This window comes from Panthera onca, chromosome A1 (assembly GCF_046562875.1).
Source record: "Panthera onca isolate mPanOnc1 chromosome A1, mPanOnc1 haplotype 2, whole genome shotgun sequence".
Taxonomy (NCBI): Eukaryota; Metazoa; Chordata; class Mammalia; order Carnivora; family Felidae; genus Panthera; species Panthera onca.
The window spans coordinates 7,086,724-7,109,856 of NC_138339.1; the positions used below are offsets into that span (position 1 = coordinate 7,086,724).

Genomic DNA, 23,133 nt, shown 5'->3' on the forward strand with positions numbered 1-23,133 from the left:
ATCACAGTCTAACCCATTCTGAGTGTGGGGACACAGAAAAGCACAATCTATCACTTTAGGATAAAGCTCTAATCTCTCGTGGCTCTTCTCTGAGAGGGTGGACAAGTACACAGCAGGAAGATTCTGCTCTGGATATAACTGTATAATCTTCTCCCAGGAACGTGATGAACACAGACGAGTGGCCTTGTCGAGGGAGCCGGGAACGCCCCCCGGGCTGCTGTGCGCAGTGGTGGCCAGCTCCTTTGGTTTCCTGATTGGGCTCCACAGGCAGCCACGCAGGAGACGAGGTGGGCATGATGAGGCCTCGCTTCCCTGACTTGATGCAGAACTTAGCTTCCGATGTCGCACTTATACGAGGAGCCGGGCTGTTGTAATCCCCACTCGATGAGGCAAAGCACCACGGAAAGGGTGCGGTGCCTCCTGCATCGCAAGCCATGAAGTCTCATTCTGGTCCCCCAAACACCCTACAGACAGCACAGGCCTGTGTCTTCCTGCGTGTTACCCTGTGTCACGCCCACGGAAGGCCGTTAGAGCTCAGGGCTTCCTGGTTGGAAGACTGGCACCCTTCCAGGGGCATCCCAAGTTGTGACGTGCCTGTTGGCAAGACGCCAACCCTTCCCGTCACCCACTGACCGTCGGCAACTGGGCAGAATCATTCCTGCGACAGGTTAGTCTTGCAGGAAACACAAATCAACAAATTTCAAGCGGCCAGTGGTTAACATTATAAAAAGATAGCTGCTAATAAATATCACTATTTGTTATTATCGCTCACCATAGCATCGTTGTTGGGTAGAAAACCCTTTAATATTATTCCTCAACACTCTGATACCAAAAGAGGCACCATGTAATATACTTCGTTGTCTAGAATCTTCTAGAAAGGAATCTTGTGGTGACTTTTATTATAACACAAAAACTCTCTTTCTACAAGGGGATACCCACCGTGTATGTTTATTTGTTTAAATTTAAATCCAAGACAGTTAACATACAGTGTAGCAATGGTTTCAGGAACAGAATTTAGTGACTCATCGCTTCTATGGAACACCCAGTGCTCATCCCAACAAGTGCCCTCCTTAACGCCCATCACCCAGCTAGCCCATCCCCCCACCCGCCTCCCCTCCAGCAACCCTCAGTTTGTTCTCTGTATTTAAGAGTCTCTTATGGTTTGTCTCCTTCTGTTTTTATCTTATCCTTCCGTCCCTTCCCCTACGTTCATCTGTTTCATTTCTCAAATTCCACATAGGAGTGAAACCATACGGTATTTGCCTTTCTCTGACTGACTTATTCCACCCAGAATAATACACTCCAGTTCCATCCATGTTGCCGCAAATGCAAGATTTCATTCTTTTCGATCGCCGAGTAATATCCCGTTGTAATACATATGCCCAATCTTCTTTGTCCATTTTGTAAAGGGCCCTGAATTTTAAATGGTATACATTATACCATTTAAATCTATAGCAATTTGCCTGTGTTGAATGTGAAAGTGAGGCCTAAGATACTTTAGTGACCAGGTCAAGAAATAGCACAGGCAGCCTGCATTGTGACTCCCGGTCTCTGAGCTCCAAAGCTCATGCCACGGGGCACCTGTTGGGGAGAGAATGACCTGTGTGTGGTACCTGTGAGCGATATACGCAAACAGTCCATTTCTACGCCAGATCTGCCACTACGTGCTACGTTGGGGGACGGAGTTACTGAGATCGCGGATCCCTAAGAACGTATGAGATTGTGATTTCCCCAAGGGCGATCTTTTGTTGGGGGGCAGAGCAGTTACGCAACACTCCAACATTAAAGTGCTGGTCAAGCGTGTAGTGTGCACAGTACCTGACGGTCTCTTGAGCACTTTTCCAAACTGAGTGTCAAAGGCCACTGTGGTCCCCATGGGCACCCCATGGCCAATGAGAGTTGAGTAGGAGCAAGGAAAGACGTGACGGCACTCGTGGTCCCCTGCGTCCGCAGGACTTCCTTCTCCTTCCCTCCTCCCAGCCTGTAGGGTCCTGGAGCCTCAGGAGAGAGCCAACACAGGGAGAACGGCCACCGGGGCGGGGTCCCACATCGCTCCTCCTCAGGGGATTAGCTCTGGGCCGACAGGACGCACTTGCTACCATGCGCTGCGCGCTCCGTACATATATTACATTACACGTATCCCGATCAAAGCAAACTTGCACCGGCCCGATGCAGGAACACCAAAGATCTGGGTTATCACGGGGGAATTTCTCTTAACCCTGGCTGATGCCTACAGGTGTCACCAATCGGCTCTCCGTCCGGAGGCACCAGGGGGTCGTTCTCTGCCCGCAAAGCGGTTTGCACCAGCACCCCGCGTCCTGGGACGGCGCGGGGCTCGCTAGGATGCCGAGGGCCGGGGCCCAGCCCGGGGCTGGCCTACCTGCGGGTTCGGTGGAACTTGCACCTCTTCAGCGGGATCTTGGCCACGTGCTCCTGCAGGCCCACGAACAGGGCGCTACGGCTGTGGAGGAGCTGCAGGCTCCTGATGGGCTCCCCCCGCCGCTCGGGGAAGAGCTCGATCTCCTCCAGCAGGCAGCTGCCGGCAGCCGGGGCCAGGGGCGCCCGCACTTTCTTTATGGTGCCGTAATCTGTGAGGGCAACAGGGAAGGAGGCAAAGGGACAGAAGGTCAGCGGGCCTCGCCGGCCACCCAGCAGCGAAGCCGCCACGCGTCTCCAGCCCGGCCGCTCGCACGGCGTTCGAAAGCGCTGACGGGCACGCTCGGTCCGGCCCGCATCTGACTCCGGCTCAGGTCCTGATCTCCCAGTTCACGGGTTCGAGCCCCGGGCCGGGCGCTGTGCCGACAGCTCAGAGCCCGGAGCCCGCTGCGTGGATTCTGTGTCTCCCTCTCTCTCTGCCCCTCCCCTGCTCCTGCTCTGTCTCATTCTCTCTCTCTCTCTCTCTCTGTCAAAAGTAAATAAAACATTAAAAACTTTTTAAAACAAGGCTGACACCCGAATCCCACCCGGACCTCTTCAATCGCCAGTGCCGGGTGCGGGGCAGGCACGCCGGCTGTGCCCCGGCTCTCAGCTACCGGGCAGCCAGCGGTGACGACCGCTCAGCCCCCTCAGCCTCGTCCACGTCCAAGTCCAGACACCCAGCGTGCAGTACAGCTACCTGTGGCTCCCGGTCGCCAGCTCTGCTCCGTCCCGTGGAAACCGTCAGGTGAGAGGAATCCTCAGGAGACTATCTCGGATTCCTAGTGTCCGAAAGAGGTGCTGACCTGCACCCCCTCCGCGCCCCCCACCCCCACCCCTGCAGGGCAGACACAACACACCCAGGGCAACAGCAAAGGATACCTCCTCTCCTTCCTGCCTGGGAAGTGCATCCTTCTCTGTCTCTCTTCCTCCTCTACCCGGAACACCTGCTTCCTCTTTCCGTCTAAAGCGTGCCCTTTGGGATGCCCTTCTCTGTCTCGCAGTCCCGAATTCTCCTCTCCTGGACAGTGGAACGTCTGTTTCTGGCCCGGTCTCTTCCCCGCCCCAGGTTTTCCGGTCACTGCGTGTTTGTGCTCACCTACACCTAAGCTTGGCTGTAAGCACTGCCTGTGAATCAGGCATCTCCCCAGACCGGCTGCAAAGAGCACAGAGAGGAGGCCTCTTAGCCGGCGAGAGTCACAGCACGGCCAATAGCACGCATCAGGACACAGACCTGATATGTGTGCTAATGTCCCCGGCGTGCTTTGGCGAAGGCCCTGGTGCCAGCCTGCAAATCAGGGGGCGAGACAGCAAACCCACTAGAAGTACTCCCTAAAGCCATCATTAAGCTCCTCAAATCAACCCATCAGCATCCTGAGTCTCAAAACATTATAATTATCACCCTGAAAATACAGAAAATGAGGCTAAGAAGTTATTCCAAAACCAGGATTAAATCTTCGGCTTTGAGGCTTCCTATCAATCCATGAATCTCAAGAACAATTTGGACAGGAATATTTTCAGGTTTCCATTTCTATGGAAGTGCTCAGAGACTCAGAATATTTCTTTTAAAGAGAAAAGATATGCACAGACATATGTTACCCTGAATTTATTTTTAAAAGTCTATCTGAAACATCTCCAGTGAATACTTACTGATTACGAACTGACTTCATAATAACATATGCAGCCTTAGTAAACCAGGGCTTAATTTTATTTTGAGCTATCTGGATAAATGTGTTACTTCCGAAAAAGTTCAAGCATAAATGGAATTACGCTATACATTGGGAAGATGAAAAACACAGTGCCTGTTTTTGAGGGAAGAGAGAGAGAGAGAGAGAGAGGGCACAAGCCTACACAACAGGGCCACAGACATTCTAACGAAGGAACATCTCACAGACTTAAGTGTGCAAGAAAACTTGTATGTCTTTACTGCAAAAGTCAACCTAATTTGGACCCGGTGACCGCAGTCCCCAGCTGGTGGGAAATTCAACGTCAGTGACTCTGGGGTCTTCCTGCCCCACATAGAGAAAAGCGTCAACAACCATGCACAGCACCGAGGCACGGTGGGGACAAGATGGGAGCTTCAGGGAAGGTGACTTCAGTACAGAGATGTCTCAGCCACAATACCCTGAGAGGAAGTCCTCACCAGCAGATGGAAGTGCCAGCCTTCCCGTGGAGCAGTGACAGGCACGAGCCATCCTTTGGGACGTCATGACAACAGAAGATATCGTCCGAGCCAGAGGCCAGGAGGGGGTGCCAGGGACTGCCACCCCCCAGCGGGCAGCAAGGCGGGTAGGAGGGCTTAAGTGAGAGACCCTTGGGATGGAACAAGAATAGTTTATAGCAATGGAGGGAGGGGGTGGGGGTGGGGAGGGGGCAAAGGAGATGGGAGTCCAGCAGAAAAATCACCATCTTTGGACCGTTGTCACAGTATAGTCACGGGAAATGTGGATTACAGAACAAAAATGCTATTCAACAGTTGAACAAAGGCTCCTGCTGTTTATTATTTCTGCTGTTGATAGATTGCTAGTCTGAGAAACCCACCCAAAAGAATAATAGTTCAAATGTCAACATGCTCACATGCATGCTGAGTTTTTTTTTAAATTTTTTAAATGTTTTTATTTATTTTGAGAGAGAGAGAAAGAGAGAAAGTAGGGGAGGGACAGAGATAGAGAGGGACAGAGGGTCTGAAGCCAGCTCTGTGCTGACAGCAGACAGCCCGATGCGGGGCTGCGGGGCTTGAACTCACAAACCGTGAGATCGTGACCTGAGCTGAAGCTGGACGCTTAACCCACGGAGCCACGCCGGCACCCCAGGAACCTCTGCTTCTGTGAAGCTCTTCCTTCCCTGGCCTGCACCTTGTTCTCGCTCCGGGCTCACACACCTGTTACCTTGGTGCGGAACGCCTTCCTAACCCAGAACACTCACCGTCCTCTCCTACGTCTGGAGGGAGCATCAGGACGCGTGTGCGTGTGCCTTGGATGCTCTGCACAAGGGGCCACCAGGGCAGTGAGTCGCCGTGGGCCGTGCATGGCCTGAGCCCTCATCTCGGGCTCCCTCGCACCTCCACCTCTCCGCGCCCGAGTCACGGGGGGCACCTGGGGCTCTGGGGGCCCAGGAGCACCCCAGCCCCGCACATACAGGTTCTCCGCTTAACATGGCTTCCCGGCCGGCTTCCTCTTTGTGTCTTTGCTCAGAAAGCTGGGAGTCTTCTCTCTCCCCTCCACACACAGCCAGGCAGACCCCTCCTCCTGGGGTGTCTAGGAGGCCCGGGTCAGGGCGTTCTGTCACCATTCGTCTTTCTGCCCGTTTTTCTCTGCCCACCACCCCCCCTCCCCAGGGGAAGCCCTCTCTTGGGGGCACGATCAGATCTCGTTCTTCCCATCTTCAAGGCCACGTTCTTTTCTTTTCCTTTTTTAAATGAATGGCTGAATATCATCATTGTGTGCCGAAACATTTTTATGGGGACGGAGAACACACTGTGTAAGTCTAAGTTGTACACATGCTGATTTGAGGCACTTATATAATCATGTTATGGGGCAACATGATTACCCGTAACACAGCGTCCGCTAACACCTCTATCATGACACGTGATGTCATCCCAAACAGATACGTTTCGAAATACGAAATGACCCTGGAATTCCGAGGAATCTGTCTCTCCTTCGAGCACATTAGAACAAAGAAAAAGAAAACCTGGGTCATCCTGCATCCCAGAAAAGAGAAGGGATGGGCCGAAGGAGCGACGTCTCTAAATCCCACGACACTGATGTGACCCCGCTAGTTTCGGCAGATTTAATCAGGAGCTGCCACTGGAGTGGTAGGCGGCGAACAGACCCTCGACGCCGCCTCACGGTCCAGACGAATGTTCTCTCCCAGTTACTGGACACACTGGCCGAAGCACAGGTACAAGGATGTGGCAAAGCCATTGGTCTCTTTCCGAGGCAGAAAGGCAGAGCCTGGCCCATGAGAGAGACCACTGGGCAAACAACTATTTTGTTCAAAAAACAGGAAGACCCTGGTCGGTCCCAGAGAGCACTTAATTTTTTGTTGCTGTTTCTGCTTTACAACATTTATTACGGTGTACTGACTCATCTCCTTGTTTTGTGGGTTTGTATGCTTGACCTTGAGCACCACGGGGAGAAGATACTATGTCAGTTCTGTCCTCTGACGTGTGCAAAGTGGCCATGGATATGGCCTGTGCAGAAGAATAAACACACACCGGGCGAGAGGCCCACTGATGGGTGAGGGACAGAATGGGAGAAAGAAGGGATGAGAATGTCATCATCCGTGCATCTGCTGGAAAAAATCCTGATTAATATTTTTTCCATTGTGGCCGTTAATGAGAGTTATGTTATCAGTCAGGGTGAAGGGCAAACAAGAAACATTATTTCCCCAATAGGCATAGATTTTAGCTGAAAGTGTCATAAACTAAATGGGAATGAAGAAAACCATTTTAATTGGTTTCATCTGATAAAATATTAACTCTGAAGATTTGCCATTAAAACTAAAACCATATATACCTTCGACACACTGAAAATTCAATACGCTACTCAAAGTGAGTTACGGGAGGGTGGGGACAAAAACAAACAAACAAACAAACAAACAAAACAGATGCCAGTGTCAAAAGTTCAGAAATAACAGAAGTAAAACCAATGACTCACCGAAGTAGAAATCAGTAAAAATTTACTGTGCACACACCAAAAGGACAGTGTGCAAACCAGGGCACTCGGACCATTACATGGTCTTGTTACAAAGCAGCTTATGTAGTGGGAAGGTAGTGACTTTCTTCTTCACAGTGATTGGTTATTACATTAGAATTTTCTTAAATAATAAGCCATTAGTTAGCAGTCACCTTATATCAACCTCGGGAAACAGTTCAAGTTTCCTTAGGATTTTCAGAGGCGTAAGCAAGAAGTGACCCAGGTCAAGTTAGCCTTGCAAAACAAGCAAATTAAGTTTTATTTGTATGACTGAACTGGTTTTGTCTGCTTAGGGACTTTTCAAGATTAGTTTCCATTTGTCTTTTATTTTAACACAAGAAATACATACAACTTTCTCGATCATTCTTGGAAATTCGACTATCAGCAAGAAAAGAAAAATCTGGCACTTTCAGCCAGCTGTGGCTCAGGTCCCCAGGGAGCTAACAGCATATGCACGCACACACACACACACACACACACACACACACACACGACTGGCACTGACTTGCCACAAACTCTCCTAATAGCTGCTTCTTCTGGCAAGTGTCAGCTACTCATTCTGTCATGGACCCCAATTTGAAAGTCACAGTTTTGTAGTTTACTCTCAAATGGAAAACTGTGCACACGGTGAGAGACAGAGCTCCTGCAGGATTTTGAAGGTCGGATCAAAGCTGATAGTATGGCTGTTATTTGCAAGACATGAATAGTCGTAATCACATGAAAATTTCATTAAACGTGGCACCAAGTAACTTACATTTGCCTCCTTTCAGCACAACAGACAGCATGCGTACACCCTAGGGGGTTACCAGATTAAATAAAGGATGCCCACTTAAATTTAAAGTTTAGATAAACCGTGAATAATTTTTTTTTCGTATTAGTATGTCCTCTTCAATAGTATTCATACTTTACCTTAAATTGAAATTTAAGTGGGCATCCTGTGTTTTCATTTGCTAACTCTGGCAACCCTGTTACACCCACATTTCGTCTGATCATCTCAGCAAGATAGTTAAGATGTAGCTGATACACGTGACTCCTGAATAGCACAGGTTTGAACTGACTAGGTTTACTTGCGTGTGGATTTCTTCCAGTAAATAACAGTACGATGAATATAATAAATATTGTATTTTCTCTTCCTTATGATACTTTTTAAAGTTTATTTTGAGAGAGAGAGACAGAGACAGAGAGAGAGAGGGAAAGCAATAGCAGGTGGGAGAAGCAGAGAAGGAGAGAGAGAGAATCCCAAGCAGGCTCCACACTGTCCACATGGAGCCCGATGCGGGGCTTAAACTCACAGACTGCGAGATCATGACCAGAGCCGAAATCAAGAGTTTGACACTTAGCCGACTGAGGCCCCTAGGGACCGCCCTTATGGTTTTTCATAGTAACATGTTCTTTCTTCTGGCTTCCCATATTGTAAGAATAAAACATACATTACATATAACATACAGAATATGTGTTAAGGACTGTTTATGTCATCGGTAAGGTTTCCAGTCAGTGGCAGGTCAGAAGTAGTTAACTTTTTGGGAAGTCAAAGTCACACTAGGCTTTTGAATGTGCAGGGTGTGGGCGCCCCCAGCCCCCTGTTATTCAAGGATCCAGCATATACGCGCGATTATTCTTACTTTCTAGATGAGAAAATGGGAGTTTCAGAGAGGAGAAGAATTAGTATGTATTTTTGATAAGCTGTATTTTCCAAGTCCTCTAAGGGATTCAGACATGAAGTAAGCTTTCACTTCAATGCTGATGAACGAGATCAAAGATGGCAACAAATAATTCCAAAGTAAACATTAATTAAAAATCTACTGCTAAAGAAGCAGTGTCATGCAGAAGAAGATGGCCACTGAGAAGGGCACTTGTTGGGATGAGCACTGGGTGTAGTATGTAAGCAATGAATCACAGGACTCTATCCCCAAAACCAAGGGCATGCTGTATACGCTGTATGTGAGCCAACAATAAATCATATTAAAAGAAGAAGAAGAAGAAGAAGAAGAAGAAGAAGAAGAAGGAGGAGGAAGAGGAGGAGAAGGTAGTTTTACGTAGATTGTCTGCCTTCTCTTTTTATTCCATGACCTTGTCTGCAAGTCATAGGAACCTGACTAGTTGGGAGGTAACAAGAAGAGAGGCAACATTCTGATCCCATGGGAGCTGCTGCCTGATGCCCACTGGGGGGACACGCACAGGTGGCAGCTGCTTCAGAAGGCACGTGTTCCCCTGGGCACCAGGACCACCACGCCAACCTCCCATATGCACATGCTGACGTGGGCGCAGGGGAGCAAACACAGTGACTGACATGTCCAACCCTTTACGCGCCATCTGTCTAGGGAGGCACGCGGAGCCAAATTCAAGCACGTGCCTACAGATGAGCAGAAGCTGTAGATACACTTAAAAGGTGGTATTTCTGGCAACACGAGAAAGGGAAAACTACCCCAAGAAACAAGGACCACGCAAGGTACTGTCACCAGACCAGACCTCGCACAAACAAAGGGCTTCGCTGACATGCTTGCCAGAGGTAACGATAACGCTCCAGGGCATAAATCATCAGAATGTGCATCCAAACAATCCCTAATATTGATTCTTGCCGGTGACTAATGAAGCCACGGAAGACCAGAAGTGAGTCTGATGGCGGGTAGAAAATGCAGGGGTGAAATTGGATTACTGTAATAACAGAGATATTCATTTCGACCTCCATATTCTGGGCCATTAGGAAAATGACCAAAGGAAAAAGCAAAGATTGTAAATAAAATGGCTTGGTGAGGTAAAGTTGGAACATCATCACAGGAAGGAATAATAAATTCAATTTTAAAATGAACGAGGGATTGCTGGGAGAAAATATTTATGCAATACTTATCAAAAAACAGGAGTGTAACTTGAAAAAGATATAAAGAAATTGCCCCAAAGAATAACAGGCACAAGAGGTGATCCATGAGGGGCATCTGGGTGGCTCCGTCGGTTAAGCGCCCGGCTCTGGATTTCGGCTCAGGTCATGATCTCATGGTTAGGGAGTTCGAGTCCCATGTCAGCCTCTGTGCTGAGAGCCCAGAGGCTGCTTGGGATTCTCTCTCCTTCTCTCTCTACCCCTGCCCCACTTTCATGCATGCGCTCTCTCTCTCTCTCTCTCTCTCTCTCTCTCTCTCTGTCTCTCTCCCTCCCTATCTCTCTCAAACTAAATAAATAAACTTAAAAAAAAAAAAAAAAAAGAAATGATCCATGAAAGCCTGAATCTCGCTCCCTCAGCCTTCACCCCACAGGAACTGGGGTGGGTGCTCTACAGCAAACCAGCTATGGAGCAGCCCACGGGAAAAGTAAATGAAACAAGAACAAAAACAAACAAAAACAAATGTGTGTGTGTGTGTGTGTGTGTGTGTGTTTTAAGCAGGAAATAAACAAGTATTTTGGTTTCAAAGAAAAAAATATATATCCTTAGAGTGGAGTGTGGCAGTAAAGGAAGTTTCCAGGACAAATTCCTAGCGCATTTCCTGGGGACAAGATGACCTATTCATGGGACCTGGGGAGGCAGCCGAAATGATTTCAATCCCCAAAACCTTCCAACACTGACGCCTGTGAGTGGGAGCTGACAGAGTTTGTCTGGACCAACGCCATCCAATGGCAATATATTACAGTCCACATAAGTACTTTGAAGTTTTTCTGGTATCTACCTTAAAAAAGGAAAACCGACAGGAAAACAGATGAATGAATTTTTATTACTTATTTGTATTTAACCCAATGTATCCAAATTATGATAGTATATAAAATTATAATATGTAATTAATATATTATTGAGATATTTTGCATTAAAACTTTTTTAATGTTTATTTTTGAGAGAGAGAGAGAGAGAGAGAGAGCACGAGTGAGGTGGGGGGGGGGTGCTGGTGCAGAGTGAGAGGGAGACACAGAATCCAAAGCAGGCTCCAGCCCCTGAGCTGTCAGCACAGAGCCCGATACGGGGCTCGAACTCGTGAACTGTGATTATCATGACCTGAGCTGAAGTCGGACGCCCGACCAACTGAGCCACTCCGGCGCCCTATTTTGCAATTTTTTATACTAAGTCTTCAAAATCCAAGTTCAACTGGGACCAGTCACCGTTCAGGTGCCCGGTAGCCATTTGGCACCGTAGCTATAGCCTTGGGCAGCCTGGGGATGCACAAGGCTCTCCTGGTGCTGTCCTGGAGAGCCAGGTGTCTGCCTGCCCCCCCAAGATAGTCAGTAAGTTCATGAGGGTTCACTTCATCCACAGTATGACAAGCTCTGTTGGGCTGCATTATACACTTTGAATCTTGCCATATGATTTCCCTTGAATAAAGGGTTCCCATCCACAGATATCTAAAAAAATCCCTGCACTGGAGCAATCGTTTCCTATTGTGGTAAGATAACCCAGGTCCCTAAAGGTTAACTAATGGCTCTGGGACTAAACCTGGCCCTTAACTCCTCATCTCCCCATTTGGCATCGCTCAGCTGACAACTTACCACAGGCAAGTGACAGATGTCCTGTGACAGAGTATGCAATCACTGTCGGGTCAGGTCGGAAACCTATGGATTGCCACAAAGCAATCAAACCATTAGGGAAGGTTCTCCCTGCTCTTCGTTTGCTTGGTAGGGTTTTCCTTTCAACTAGGGGTCAAGCTCGTCCCTGTTCTTCTTTGGAGTGTAGTTTCTGTATCACTCTTCTGAGAAAATGAAGGACCCTGAAGACCTTCCAAACAGAAAGAGTATGGGTGACATCATCTTTTAGGATCCGCAGTTCGAATAATCAATGTTACAGCTAATGCACAGAGGAAAAAAAGAAACTAACCAAACTTAAACTAGCAAGGAATGAGAAGCACAAGTGTATAGCTTCATGTGTAAATAGGGAAACGCTGGCCACCTTCACTTTCCTAATTCGGTCCATTTTCTGAATCCACATGGATTCAGACAAGTCCATGTGGGAGAACGCGAGAGACCCCATTGATAGGGCCACCTCTCATTGCAATTGGCCTTCTACCATCATGTTTTCCGAATTAAAATTCCAAATGGTCACAGGATGTTAGAGATGGAAGGAACCTACAACAACACTGCGAATTTTGCAGGCGAGGAAATCAAAGCCCAGACAGGCTAAGTGAGTGCCAAAGTTCACTCTTGGGCCAGAGTTTAGAGCCTCTTCATACCAATCAAGTGCTGGTCAGTTTTGTCCTAAAAGTATGGAAGGGATAATATGCAATGGCTGTAACGGTGCATCAGTATCAGCATGGCTGATGAGCTCCTAAAAGATCAGGGGGGCTGATAAGTGGTGTGTGAAGCGAGAGCAGTTAATCAAGACAAAGATTAAGCTATGATTTAGGGGTCTGTGCTTATCTTATCCTAGAATTCAGTCCACAGATAACTGATGTATAAGTGGTGCCAAGCCCGGAACTGATCTGACTTCTCCATCAGGCTTTGGGCTCTCACTTCCAAGAGCTCAGGACACAAACAAGAGAATAATCTGATGAAAAGGGTTATCTTCAAAAAAGAGGGGGCTTAAGGTGACAAGAGATATTTAAGCCAAAAAAAATCTCACAGTAAAAATAAGACCCTGAAACCACTGTTTGCTGTAGGTCACGTTCGCTCTGTGCAGTGTAAGCCCTACTACACATCACTCAGCTATGCTGGTTGAAAATTGGTCATATTTTTAACTTTGGGGGAAAATAACGGACGTTTTTGTAATTGTCAATGTTCACTTTTCTCACTAATAAGGACTGAATAGTTTTAATGAGATTCAATTTTGCATCTTGATAGAGATGGCAAAGCCTAACCATCTCTCCTTTGCTATGAAAATGGGTCTTATAAGAAGATAGGGAGTATTATGGGCTAAATTGTGTCCCCTCAATGTTCATGTTGAAGTCCTAATTCCTAACACCTCAGAACTTGACTATATTTGGAGACAGTGCCTTTAAAAAGGTAATTAACACACAACAGGTTGTATAGGGGGAGGTCCCTTCTCCAGGATGACTGGTGTCCTTGCAAGAAGAGAAAAATTAGGATGCAGACATGTGCATCCACATATGAGGACGAATCAGGAAGACGGCCGTCTGCATCCCAAGGAGAGGAGTCTCTGAATAAAACAACTTTGTCAACACCTTGACCTTGGACTTCCACCTCCAGAAATAAGTGGGCAGGGCTGGGCGGGGGGGGGCACCTGGGTGGCTCAGTCAGTTAAGCATCTGACTTTGGCTCAGGACATGATCTCACGGTCCATGGGTTCGAGCCCCTCATCGGGCTCTGTGCTGACAGCTTGGAGCCTGAAGCCTGTTTCAGAATCTGTGTCTCCCTCTCTCTCTGCCACTCCCCTGCTCACGCTCTCTCTCTCTCTCTTAAAGACAAAAATAAACATTAAGAAAGAAAGAAAGAAAGAAAGAAAGAAAGAAAGAAAGAAAGAAAGAAAGAAATGGGAAAGAAGTTTCTGTTTGTTTAGTCCACCCAATCTGTGGAACTTGTTATCTTCGTTATGATGCAAGCTGGCACAGGGACTCCATGTCAAGAGTAGGATATACAAAAATAAAAAATAACAAAAAAAACCGGACTTTTGCCCTTCAGATAATTTGTTTAAAGCAATTTCAAAACTAGACCATGAGTTATTTTTCCACATTCCCTTAAGAGGTCATGATTGAAATTGAAATGCAAAGGCACTATAAATTATAGGTCTGACTTGTATGATCACAATGTAAGATTCATATTAGTTAGAGCCTAGTATTTTCAAATACTTCCATTTATTTCACTTAATCCCCTATACATTTGATCCCGGGCTAGTAAAGCAGCAAGAGATGATATAGGACATGGAACATTGTGAAAAATGGATGCATTTTGATAAGCATTATAAAATAATTCACACAGACGGTGCTGTTACTCACGACCTTTACGCTAAAGGCTCTCCTGCTCTTTGGGGGAACATCAGAGAGAAGGGAATGAGCACTCAAGAATGAACTTTCAGGTACCTGAGGAAAAGGGCGCTGATTATAATGAATTTCTTTTTGAAGGATTTCTAGAACTTTAGTCTCACCAAAATTTCAAAAGTTTATGAAAATACACCTTTTTTTTTTTTTTTTTTTTTTTTTTTTTTTAAGGAAAGAAGGAAGGAAGGAAGAAGGGAGGGAGAGAGGGAAGGAAAAGAAAAACGTGGGCAGCTCAGAACAGTTACGACTGCTGTAAATAAAAATGATCATTTTTGAATTTTCATGCTTGCATACGATCAGACAACCTTCTGCAATTCACTAAAGCCTGAACAATGAAACAATTAAGCTTAAAGTAAAATGCCTTATGCTCTACGTGTAGAGCGGCTTTAATTCGATGAATTTGAGAACACTGAACACTGAACACTGAAAAAAGTGTCAGAGAAATGGATTCTTCTTAAGAACAGCAGCCTGGAGGCACCACCCAGGCTCAGTCAGTTAAGTGCCCGGTTCGGCTCAGGTCATGATCTCGAGGTTCGTGAGTTTGAGCCCCGCATTGGGCTCTGTGCTGACAGCTCGGATTCTGTGTCTCCCTCTCTCTCTGCCCCTCCCGACTCGTGTTCCACCCCCCCCCCCCCTCTCTCTCAAAAACAAACATTCAAAAACAATTAAAAAAAAAAGAACAGCAGTCTGAAGCACTTCCAAAACACACAATAAATACATATTTCCTCTAAGGTACAAAAAAACTTAAAGGGTGGAGTTATACATAATTTTGTGTTTTGTAAAAAAAAAAAAAAAAAAAGTCATAAAAAGCAAAGAAAGGGCTGGTTCAGACAAATGTGGAATAAAGATGCAGAGATTATTTATTGCAAACCATTGGATGGTTAAATGTAAGCCTGACTCCATTCTCCTCTTGTGACATCTCAACGTGTTATCGTATTTTAAGGGAGTGTTCATTAGTGAGCTTGCTGTGTGCTGAATCCAGTACAGAAATGAAACCCACGGAACGGACACAGGGCACTTCTGACAATGGTTACCTGCGACTGGGCTGGAGATTCACTGTGGACACTAAGACCACGAACCTGGAAAGCTAAATTACTGTCTTTCCAATTGTGCATTTGACTCTATTTGATTCTCTGCCACTGTTTCCAAGAGACGTTTTATTGTTTTGTCTCATCGACCCAGAGTTGCCGTGGAGTAAAAGAAAACCTTTTGTATTTGCATCCGTTACTGTTCCAACCATTATCAGTGAAGTAATGATGAAATGCCCTCTTCCACTCACTGGGCAGCATGTTGCCATAGCAACAGATCATTACATAAAGTTCATCAATTCAGCTGCTCATTATCCCAAAGTAGCAGACAGCTAATATGTTATGAAAGTTCTTTCTTTTAACTTGTAATTGGGCAAATGAATTAAACTGGTTTTGGCAGTGGGAGCTCAGCATTGCATTTATATAGTACAAGGGAATTTAAAGAGGAAAACAGGGCTTCGTGGTTACTATACCCTTAAAATGGAGCTTTTGATTAACTCATTTTATCAGATTCAACTAATGCATTATTTTCTTTTTCCCAAGAATACGCTAGCCAGTTGAAGCCTCTTAGTCATAAATTGTATGCGACATTCTTCTAACCCTAAGTATTATTTTAAACCATATTCCCACATCTCGCCCTGGGTTGATAAGTTCCAGGGACGGTGGTCCTGGAGGACGTAGCTGGTCTTCGTCACTGTGATCTCGCTGGCATCTGCAACGGTGCCTGGCACACGGTAGGTGTTCGAGGAGAGCGCAGGGTTCAGAGTGTGGACCCTGGGGCCCCACGGCCCGGGTTAGACTCCCGACTCCAACACTTACAGGCCACCTGGCCAAGAGCAGGCCAGTCACCCTCTGCGTCTCCTTCACCCTGGGGTCCAGCTCACAGGCTGGGGACCACGCGGTGAGCTTCTCTGTACAGAGGGCTTGAACGGTGCCTGGCACGCGGGGCACATTACGTAAGAATCCGCTAGAATTATTGTCTTGCCACTTCCAGCTCGTGGATTATAAGCCCTACTCAAGTGTCGTCTAAACTGAACAGGCTCCTGCCTCTGTCCGTCCTCACCACACCCAAAGCTGGAGGGGAGATCCTACCTCTGAGCCAACAGCGTCTACCGCCTTACAGAAAACCACACCAGACCACATACTCCTTTAAAGTATGCAAAATCATAGGCTGATGCTTATAGGAAGTTTATCACTGGAGTTTCTCGCGAATAAAAACAGTATTACATTTAAAATGAGAGCGATCAATCCAGCCCTCTGGGTGTCCTCTCAAAACTCCCCTCTGACCACACCACTTAAATCTAACTCTCATCTTCCCACTAAGGAGGCAATTCAAGTTTCCAGAAGGAAATTACTCGCCTTAGATTTATTGTATCTAAATTACAAAACAGCCACCCGGCTGGCAGTGTCGGCCGCCCTTCTCTGACAGTCACCAGGCAGGAACACAGAGTCTAAATCACCCTGTCACCCCAGTGGTGAAATTTACACTGCGTCTGGTCCCATTAGTGTGAACCGGGATGGTTGAGAAAAATCTATGCTAAGCACTTTTGTACTTTTGCAACATTAATTTAAAAGGGGAAAAAAAGAGAGCTCGCTACTCAATGGAATAAAAATTGTCATTTTTCTGAATTGCTACATTATACTAATTACGAACTCGTAGCTGATGCGTCAAGCTATTTGGTAGCTACAATTTTCATGCACTTTCTTCAGGCATGACCTTATCCATTCCTATGGCTTCAGAGCTGAGCTGAGGTCTCTATTACTGACCCAAACTTTTCTCTTTCGCTTCAAAAAAAGGATTTCCAACTACCAGACCGCCCCCATGCAACTGGAACTCGCCATATTTGAAACCCTGTCATGTCTCTTCCCCTTTGGCTCTAATCTGTTCATGCATGTGAAATCCTGAATTCATTTGTTAGGATAAGAATTTCAATGTGGCACATCCTATCTTTCAGCTTTATCTCCTGTCTCTCCACCCACAACTCCAGCGAATTTAAATTTCTCACCTTTCAAAAGCCCCCATATCTTTCTATAGCTTTCAGTTTTCCATATTCTGTGCCTCCTCTTAGGACGACCCACCCATCCTTCCCCACCAGGCAGCCATCTTATCTTTCGAGATGCGCTGACAGCTCGAGAAACATATTCCACCTGAGCATAGATGGGACTCTGTGAATGGAAGAGCAGGGGTTTCTTAACAGAAGTTATGGGGACAAGTGTGGACCTCCAAAAGCATGAAACAGGGATGTGAGATAAGGAACCAAATATCTGAGGGGCAGGAAAGCCCTAGCTGGATCCAACGGGCAGGTGTGACATGTATTCTCAAATGTCCCCGCGTAGGGAAATGGGCTCTCCCCGTGACACTTCTGAGATCATAGGCCCCACACTGATGGGCAGATTCCAGAGCCCTTCAGCTTTCTGGCTTCCACACTGACTTTCCAGTGTGGCTCTCCGAATCTTCCATGGGTTTAGTTTGTGATCTACGTGGCATCCCAGCCCAGTTCTCAATCACGAAGAAGGCAAATTATGAGTCCTAACAAAATACACTGTTTTTCCATAACTAAGACTTGACTATTTGAGAGACAGTCAAAGCCTAAAACCAGTTATACATTGAAGGCCATGGTGAGGGTCCCAATCAGACAGCAGGAAACACGGGACCGGGGGCGAGGGACAACAGGTTCTTGTCCGGAGATGGGGCAGGGCCAGCCTCAGGGTCCACGAGCAGTCCCCTGATTCCTGGGAGGGCCATGTGTCAGAGGACACAGGACAAAACCCAGACACTGGAGAAAAGACTGGATCACCGCTCGGGAGAGATGTCAAAGGCTCTGTCACTAAAACTAGGAGAGAGTCCAGAGCCAGGGTGAGATGAGCCGGCACTGAGCCTGCGTCTTCTTGCTCCCAGCATGCTCTGTGCCCAAGGCCTGGAAGGAATCTGAGGAACCCGGAGGTGTGGGTTAAGGACCCACCTTCAAAAGTTAGAGATTCCTGAAGACAAACTGCCAGGAGGATCACCACAGGACAGCAATTCAGGAAACACCAAGACAACTGGCTCTTATCCAGTCCACGCAGAAATAAACTAATGCTGAACACCAGTATTTTAAAAAATACCAACATTGTGCAATCTATAAAATTTCTAAAGGAAAGAAAAAAATTATTGTTTAACTCAAGGAGCAGCAATTCATTGTGAAGATGACCCAATTTATCAAGGACAAGTCAGGACCACTATTTTTCACATTGAACCAGTGATCTTTTGCTGAAGATCAGATTTTAAAAATTAATTAAGTGATGATATCAATGAGGACCATATCAATGAGGCTTCTACCTTGATAATTAATCTCTTTCAATACTGACGGTGAATTTTTAAATTATTTTTCCAAAATCCCATAAATGTATCTGAGTATTCAGACAATTAATTAGTGGAATATTTACTTTTTGGTACAAATAGGTGGAAACTGAGGCCTCTACAACCTCCTATCTGTTCTGAGAGTGTGCAAACCAACTTCTACTGGCCTTAGGTCAGGGTCATTCTAAGGGACTCTTACTGACTGCAGACAACTCTTCAGTATTTTAGCTTCACATGGTAACAATGCTTCTCGCATACTTTCTAGGTGAGGAAACAAATTTTCCTTGAGCAAATTCTCCTTTCCTTTTTTCCAACTCAAGTTTCATTCCTCAAATAAAAAAGATCATATATTCAATCAGTTTCATTATACCCAGTTGGGAGCACAATAGTTAGACTAAAAACATGGGGTGCCTGTGTGGCTCAGTTGGTTAAGTGTCTGACTCTTGATTTTGGCTCATGTCATGATCTCACGGTCCGTGGGATTGAGCCCCACACTGGGCTCTGTGCTGACAGTGTGGAGCCTGCTTGGGGTTCTCTCTTTCCCTCTCAGTCTGCCCCTCCCCTGCTCACTCTTCCTCTCAAAATAAATAAACATTTTTTTAAAAAACATATGACAAGAACCCCCCTCCTGGGCATTGTTTTAATCTCAAAATGCTTTAAAAGTTTCAAACTGAAGGGGTGCCTGGGGGGCTCAGTTGGCTAAACATCTGACTTCGGCTTGGGTCAGGTCATGATCTCACAGTTTGTGGGTTTGAGCCCCATGTCAGCTCTGTGCTGACAGTTCAGAGCTGGGAGCCTGCTTCAGATTATGTGTGTGTGTCTCTCCCTGCCCCTCCCCTGCTTGCGCGTGCTCTCTGCTCTCTCTCAAAAATAAACATTAATTTTTCTTTTTTAATTTCACACTGAGTTAAGCTTCTGTAGTCTTTAGAAATCCACAAAGTGATCGGTCAGAAATTTAACTAATTTGCATTGAATGCTCTTAAAGAGTGACACAAAACCAAAAGAAGAGGTTGTTTTTTGTTTGTTTTTTTCATATTTGGGGTAAAGTAATGACAGTGGGGGGGAGGGCTGGGTGATGAGAAGGATGGCTGGATGGACAGATGGACAGACAGGTACTCACTTTCCACCTACCTGCACATTTGGCAATTATTATCATTTCCTAAGGTCATCCAAGGCAAAACGAGGGAAGGAACTTTTATTCCACATTGATTTTTCTTTGGTCTAGATGTGTAACTGCCTATGTAATTATCATTTCAGGTTTTCTTGACTTAGGGTTGGGTCGGTTCAGCTGTCTCCATTCTTCCTACAAGGTTCCATTAGTAACAGTCACGTCCTCAGCTTCTCTGAGCAAATACTTATTTTTTTAAGTTTTATTTTTTTTATTTTTTATATTAAATATAATTTATTGTCAACTTAGTTTCCCTACAACACCCAGTGCTCATCCCAGCAGGTGCCCTCCTCAATGCCCATCACCCACTTTCCCCTCTCCCCCCATAAACCCTCAGTTCATTCTCAGTATTTAAGAGTCTCTTATGGTTTGCCTTCCTCCCTCTCTGTAACTTTTTCCCCCTTCCTCTCCCCCATACTTATTTATTGAACAGGTAAGTCAAGTCAGGGAAGCACTGGCCCCTAAGGACATCAGCTTGGAACACCACCCCCTCCTTAACACCATGAGAATTATATGGTTCCTTGATAAGAACGCTGCAACATCTTTTTGTACGGGCAATTCTATTTAAAGACCATAAAATACCTTATTTAAAAAGCAATCGTGTGCCCATCTCTCGTGTTTCAAAAGGAAAGAGGGATGAAAATTCTATAAGCCAACCAACAAGTGACCAGATTTTTCATCTCACTATGAAACTATGCTATTTCTTGGAGGACAAAAATTAAAAGAAATTCTTCTGTTGACATCTCTGCAAATGACAAATACTGTTTCCTTCCATCCACCACAGGTTTGTTTGCAGACACGTGCACTGTCAGTAATTGCGCCACCGTATCAGGCTGTTCACTCAAATCGCAGTTGGCTGCAGACTTCCTGGTGGAAGGGAGTACGCTGCGTTAATCCGCCATGATGATCTGGGGACAGCCCACTTTTTCTAATGGCTTCCAGCGGGGACACTAATAGGTGTGCCTGGCTCCCTCTACCTGGGCGTTCTCTCACTCCTGGGTCCATCAGATCCCTTTCACACCAAGGGATTCTTCTATCCACATTTCCTCTTCGGAAGGCTAACGTGCGAAGAAACGATGGGGTGTTTTTTCTTCCGGTCCCTCTGCTATGTGACAACTTCTGAACGAAAGCCTGTATATAATGTCACTGTTAATGACATTTTCTCATGCAGTGGAGACTGTGCCTAGTCCTTCCTAGTCCTTCTGAGGGCCTGCTATATGCTTCTAGAATTTAATGACCTAGAGGCCAAGGCTTAAATCTGCTCAGCAGCGGCTGGCCATCGCTGCCGGGCAAACATTGTCTCTACAGGTTAGCAAGGAGATGCTTGCGCAAAGACTGAAAAAGGGAGATTTTTAAAACCAAGGCGTAGACAACCCTACAAGGAATCTGACGGCCTGATCAGATGGGCCTCCGCTGTGGCCCAATGACCTGCCGCCTCTGCAAAGCCCCCGTGACCACGGCCATTGTGTTAGATGAAATCATTACAGAAAGATTTACTCTGAAGACAACATTGCTTTCAAGGGACAAAAGACGACCGACGGCACCCTGGCCATCTGAGTGGAACCCGAGTTTTCCTAGCGCACAGATTCAATTTGCTAACGTAACAGAAGCCAACCATTCCAGATTTTATAGTACTGACGACAATTTATTTTTTTCTGATTGAACAGCGGAGACAATGGCCGTGTTAGGCCCGTTGACAGCAATTTCACATATCTCTCTAATGCCCGCCTGCAGCGTGGATGTGCACCGGCATTCTAAACTTCTGTCCCTTGCCTTCTCAAAGGAAACACAAAACCTCATCCCGATCCTCTGTGCTCAGAGGTCCGCGTCAATTGCTTCTGGAGGGATTCCTGAAGGCTCCCCAGTGGTCTGGAACAACTGAGTCGGAGGTGGCACCCCCTGGGGGAGAGACGCAGCCACCTCACCGCCTGTAGGGTGGCTGGAGGACTCTCCTGACATGTTGTGTGTTTGTCCCTCATGTCAGGAAAACAACACGCATCTAGGTCACGGTACAAAGAGAGGAAGGAGGAAAGAGCGAAGAGATACGGTACGTTGTTGACATCATCGCCTCGCAAAGTCTCCAGGGAGAAAGGGTTCCTCTGTTCCTCTGCAGCAGTGGAGACGTGGGGCATTGGGCAGACACCAGTAAAACCTCTTTGGGGTTTGACATCCTCTCCCACAGAAACGATCTAGGCATACTACCCAGATATCTGTAGAAACAGGAGGACAGTAGGTCTGGGAACGGGAGGCTATCGTACTTCAACTCTAGTAACGACCACGAAACCTTAACGAGATACGTCAAATGTGAGCATCAGTCGGGATTTATGTGAAGACATGGGGTGAGGAGAAATGGTGTGTATTTCTTCCGCCCACAGACCACAGCACTTTACTACTTGAGGCAACTTGCAATCAATGCTGATCATGTGCAACAAGCAAGAGGAAGAGTAGAAGACTCAGCAGGGTCTCTGACACGACAGGTGGGGGGAGAGAAGGCAGAGAAGAAAAGAGCAGGAAAATGGGCCACTCCGTAGACGCCGGGGCAGACTGCATCACATTTAGAGGAAACCGGGACAGCCACTAAGTGGTAGCATTGAACTTATTATTGTGTGGGTGGGGAGCTGGGCGTAAGCAACTAAAATTATTCGGAAAACATGTTTAAAAACAACACGTCTTAAAATACAAGAACGAACGCTCCTGTGTTTAGGAAAGCAAAACAATTAGTTGTTCTTATGCCATTTTAAGTGGCTTGGCGTTTTTAAATTGTTTTCAACAGTACACTTTCCATTTTAATTGGGCTTCACATAAACTAATACAAAAATGCAAATTTTGTTCATTGAGTTCTGGTCATTGAGAAATGTCAGCGGAACAGGAGAAGGCCAGGCTACACACCTGACGTTTGGCTGCAAGGTCAGATGCAAAGTGGCCAAGTACCCTCAGGTGGATTAGTGTCCTGGGGCTGCTGAGATAGAATACCACATTCTGGATGGCTTAAGGTACAGAAACGTATTGACTCGCAGTCCTGAAGGCTGGAAGTCTGTACTCCTTGAGATTCTGGGCAAAATCCTTCCTTGTCTCTTCCCAGCTTCTGGTGGTGGCTGTCCATCATTGGTGCTCCTTGGCTTGTGGCTGTTCGTTCCGGTCTCCATCTGTGTGGTCACATCATTCTCCCTATGCGGGTCTTTCTCTTCCTCTTATAGGGATACCAGGCATATCTGATAAAGGGTCCACCTGACTCCTATGGGGCTTAATCTTAACTACTTGTACCTGCAAAGACCCTATCTCCCAGTAAGCTCACAGTCTGAGATAATGGTGAGTTGGGTGGGTTGGGACTTCACCGTGTCTTTTGGGAGGACACAATTTAACCCATAACACCGGGTGGTTGGGATTTTCCTACACGGCTATTATTCCCTGCAGTTATTTTATCATTAAACTCAAAATTTGTTAAATTCTATCTGAGGAACATTCAAACTACAGAATGCTTCCTTCTAGCCTATGGGAACACCTTACACAAACAGACACACATAGAGCATGTTCAGATTAAGTTTGGATTTTTGATGTCCAGCGAGAAGGACAGAATTAGGGG

At 46.3% G+C, this 23,133-nt stretch overlaps 1 protein-coding gene across 9 annotated transcripts in view; it reads right to left on the reverse strand.

The window, feature by feature from the left end:
• SEMA5A (semaphorin 5A) overlaps positions 1 to 23,133 on the reverse strand; it is a 477,392-nt gene that overhangs the window by 107,588 nt on the left and 346,671 nt on the right. For all 9 annotated transcript variants that reach the window (XM_078444329.2, XM_078444308.2, XM_078444311.2 and 6 more), the window contains one exon: positions 2,381 to 2,588. In XM_078444329.2, the coding sequence (XP_078300455.2) occupies positions 2,381 to 2,588 (208 nt within the window). The remainder of the gene's footprint in view (positions 1 to 2,380; positions 2,589 to 23,133) is intronic.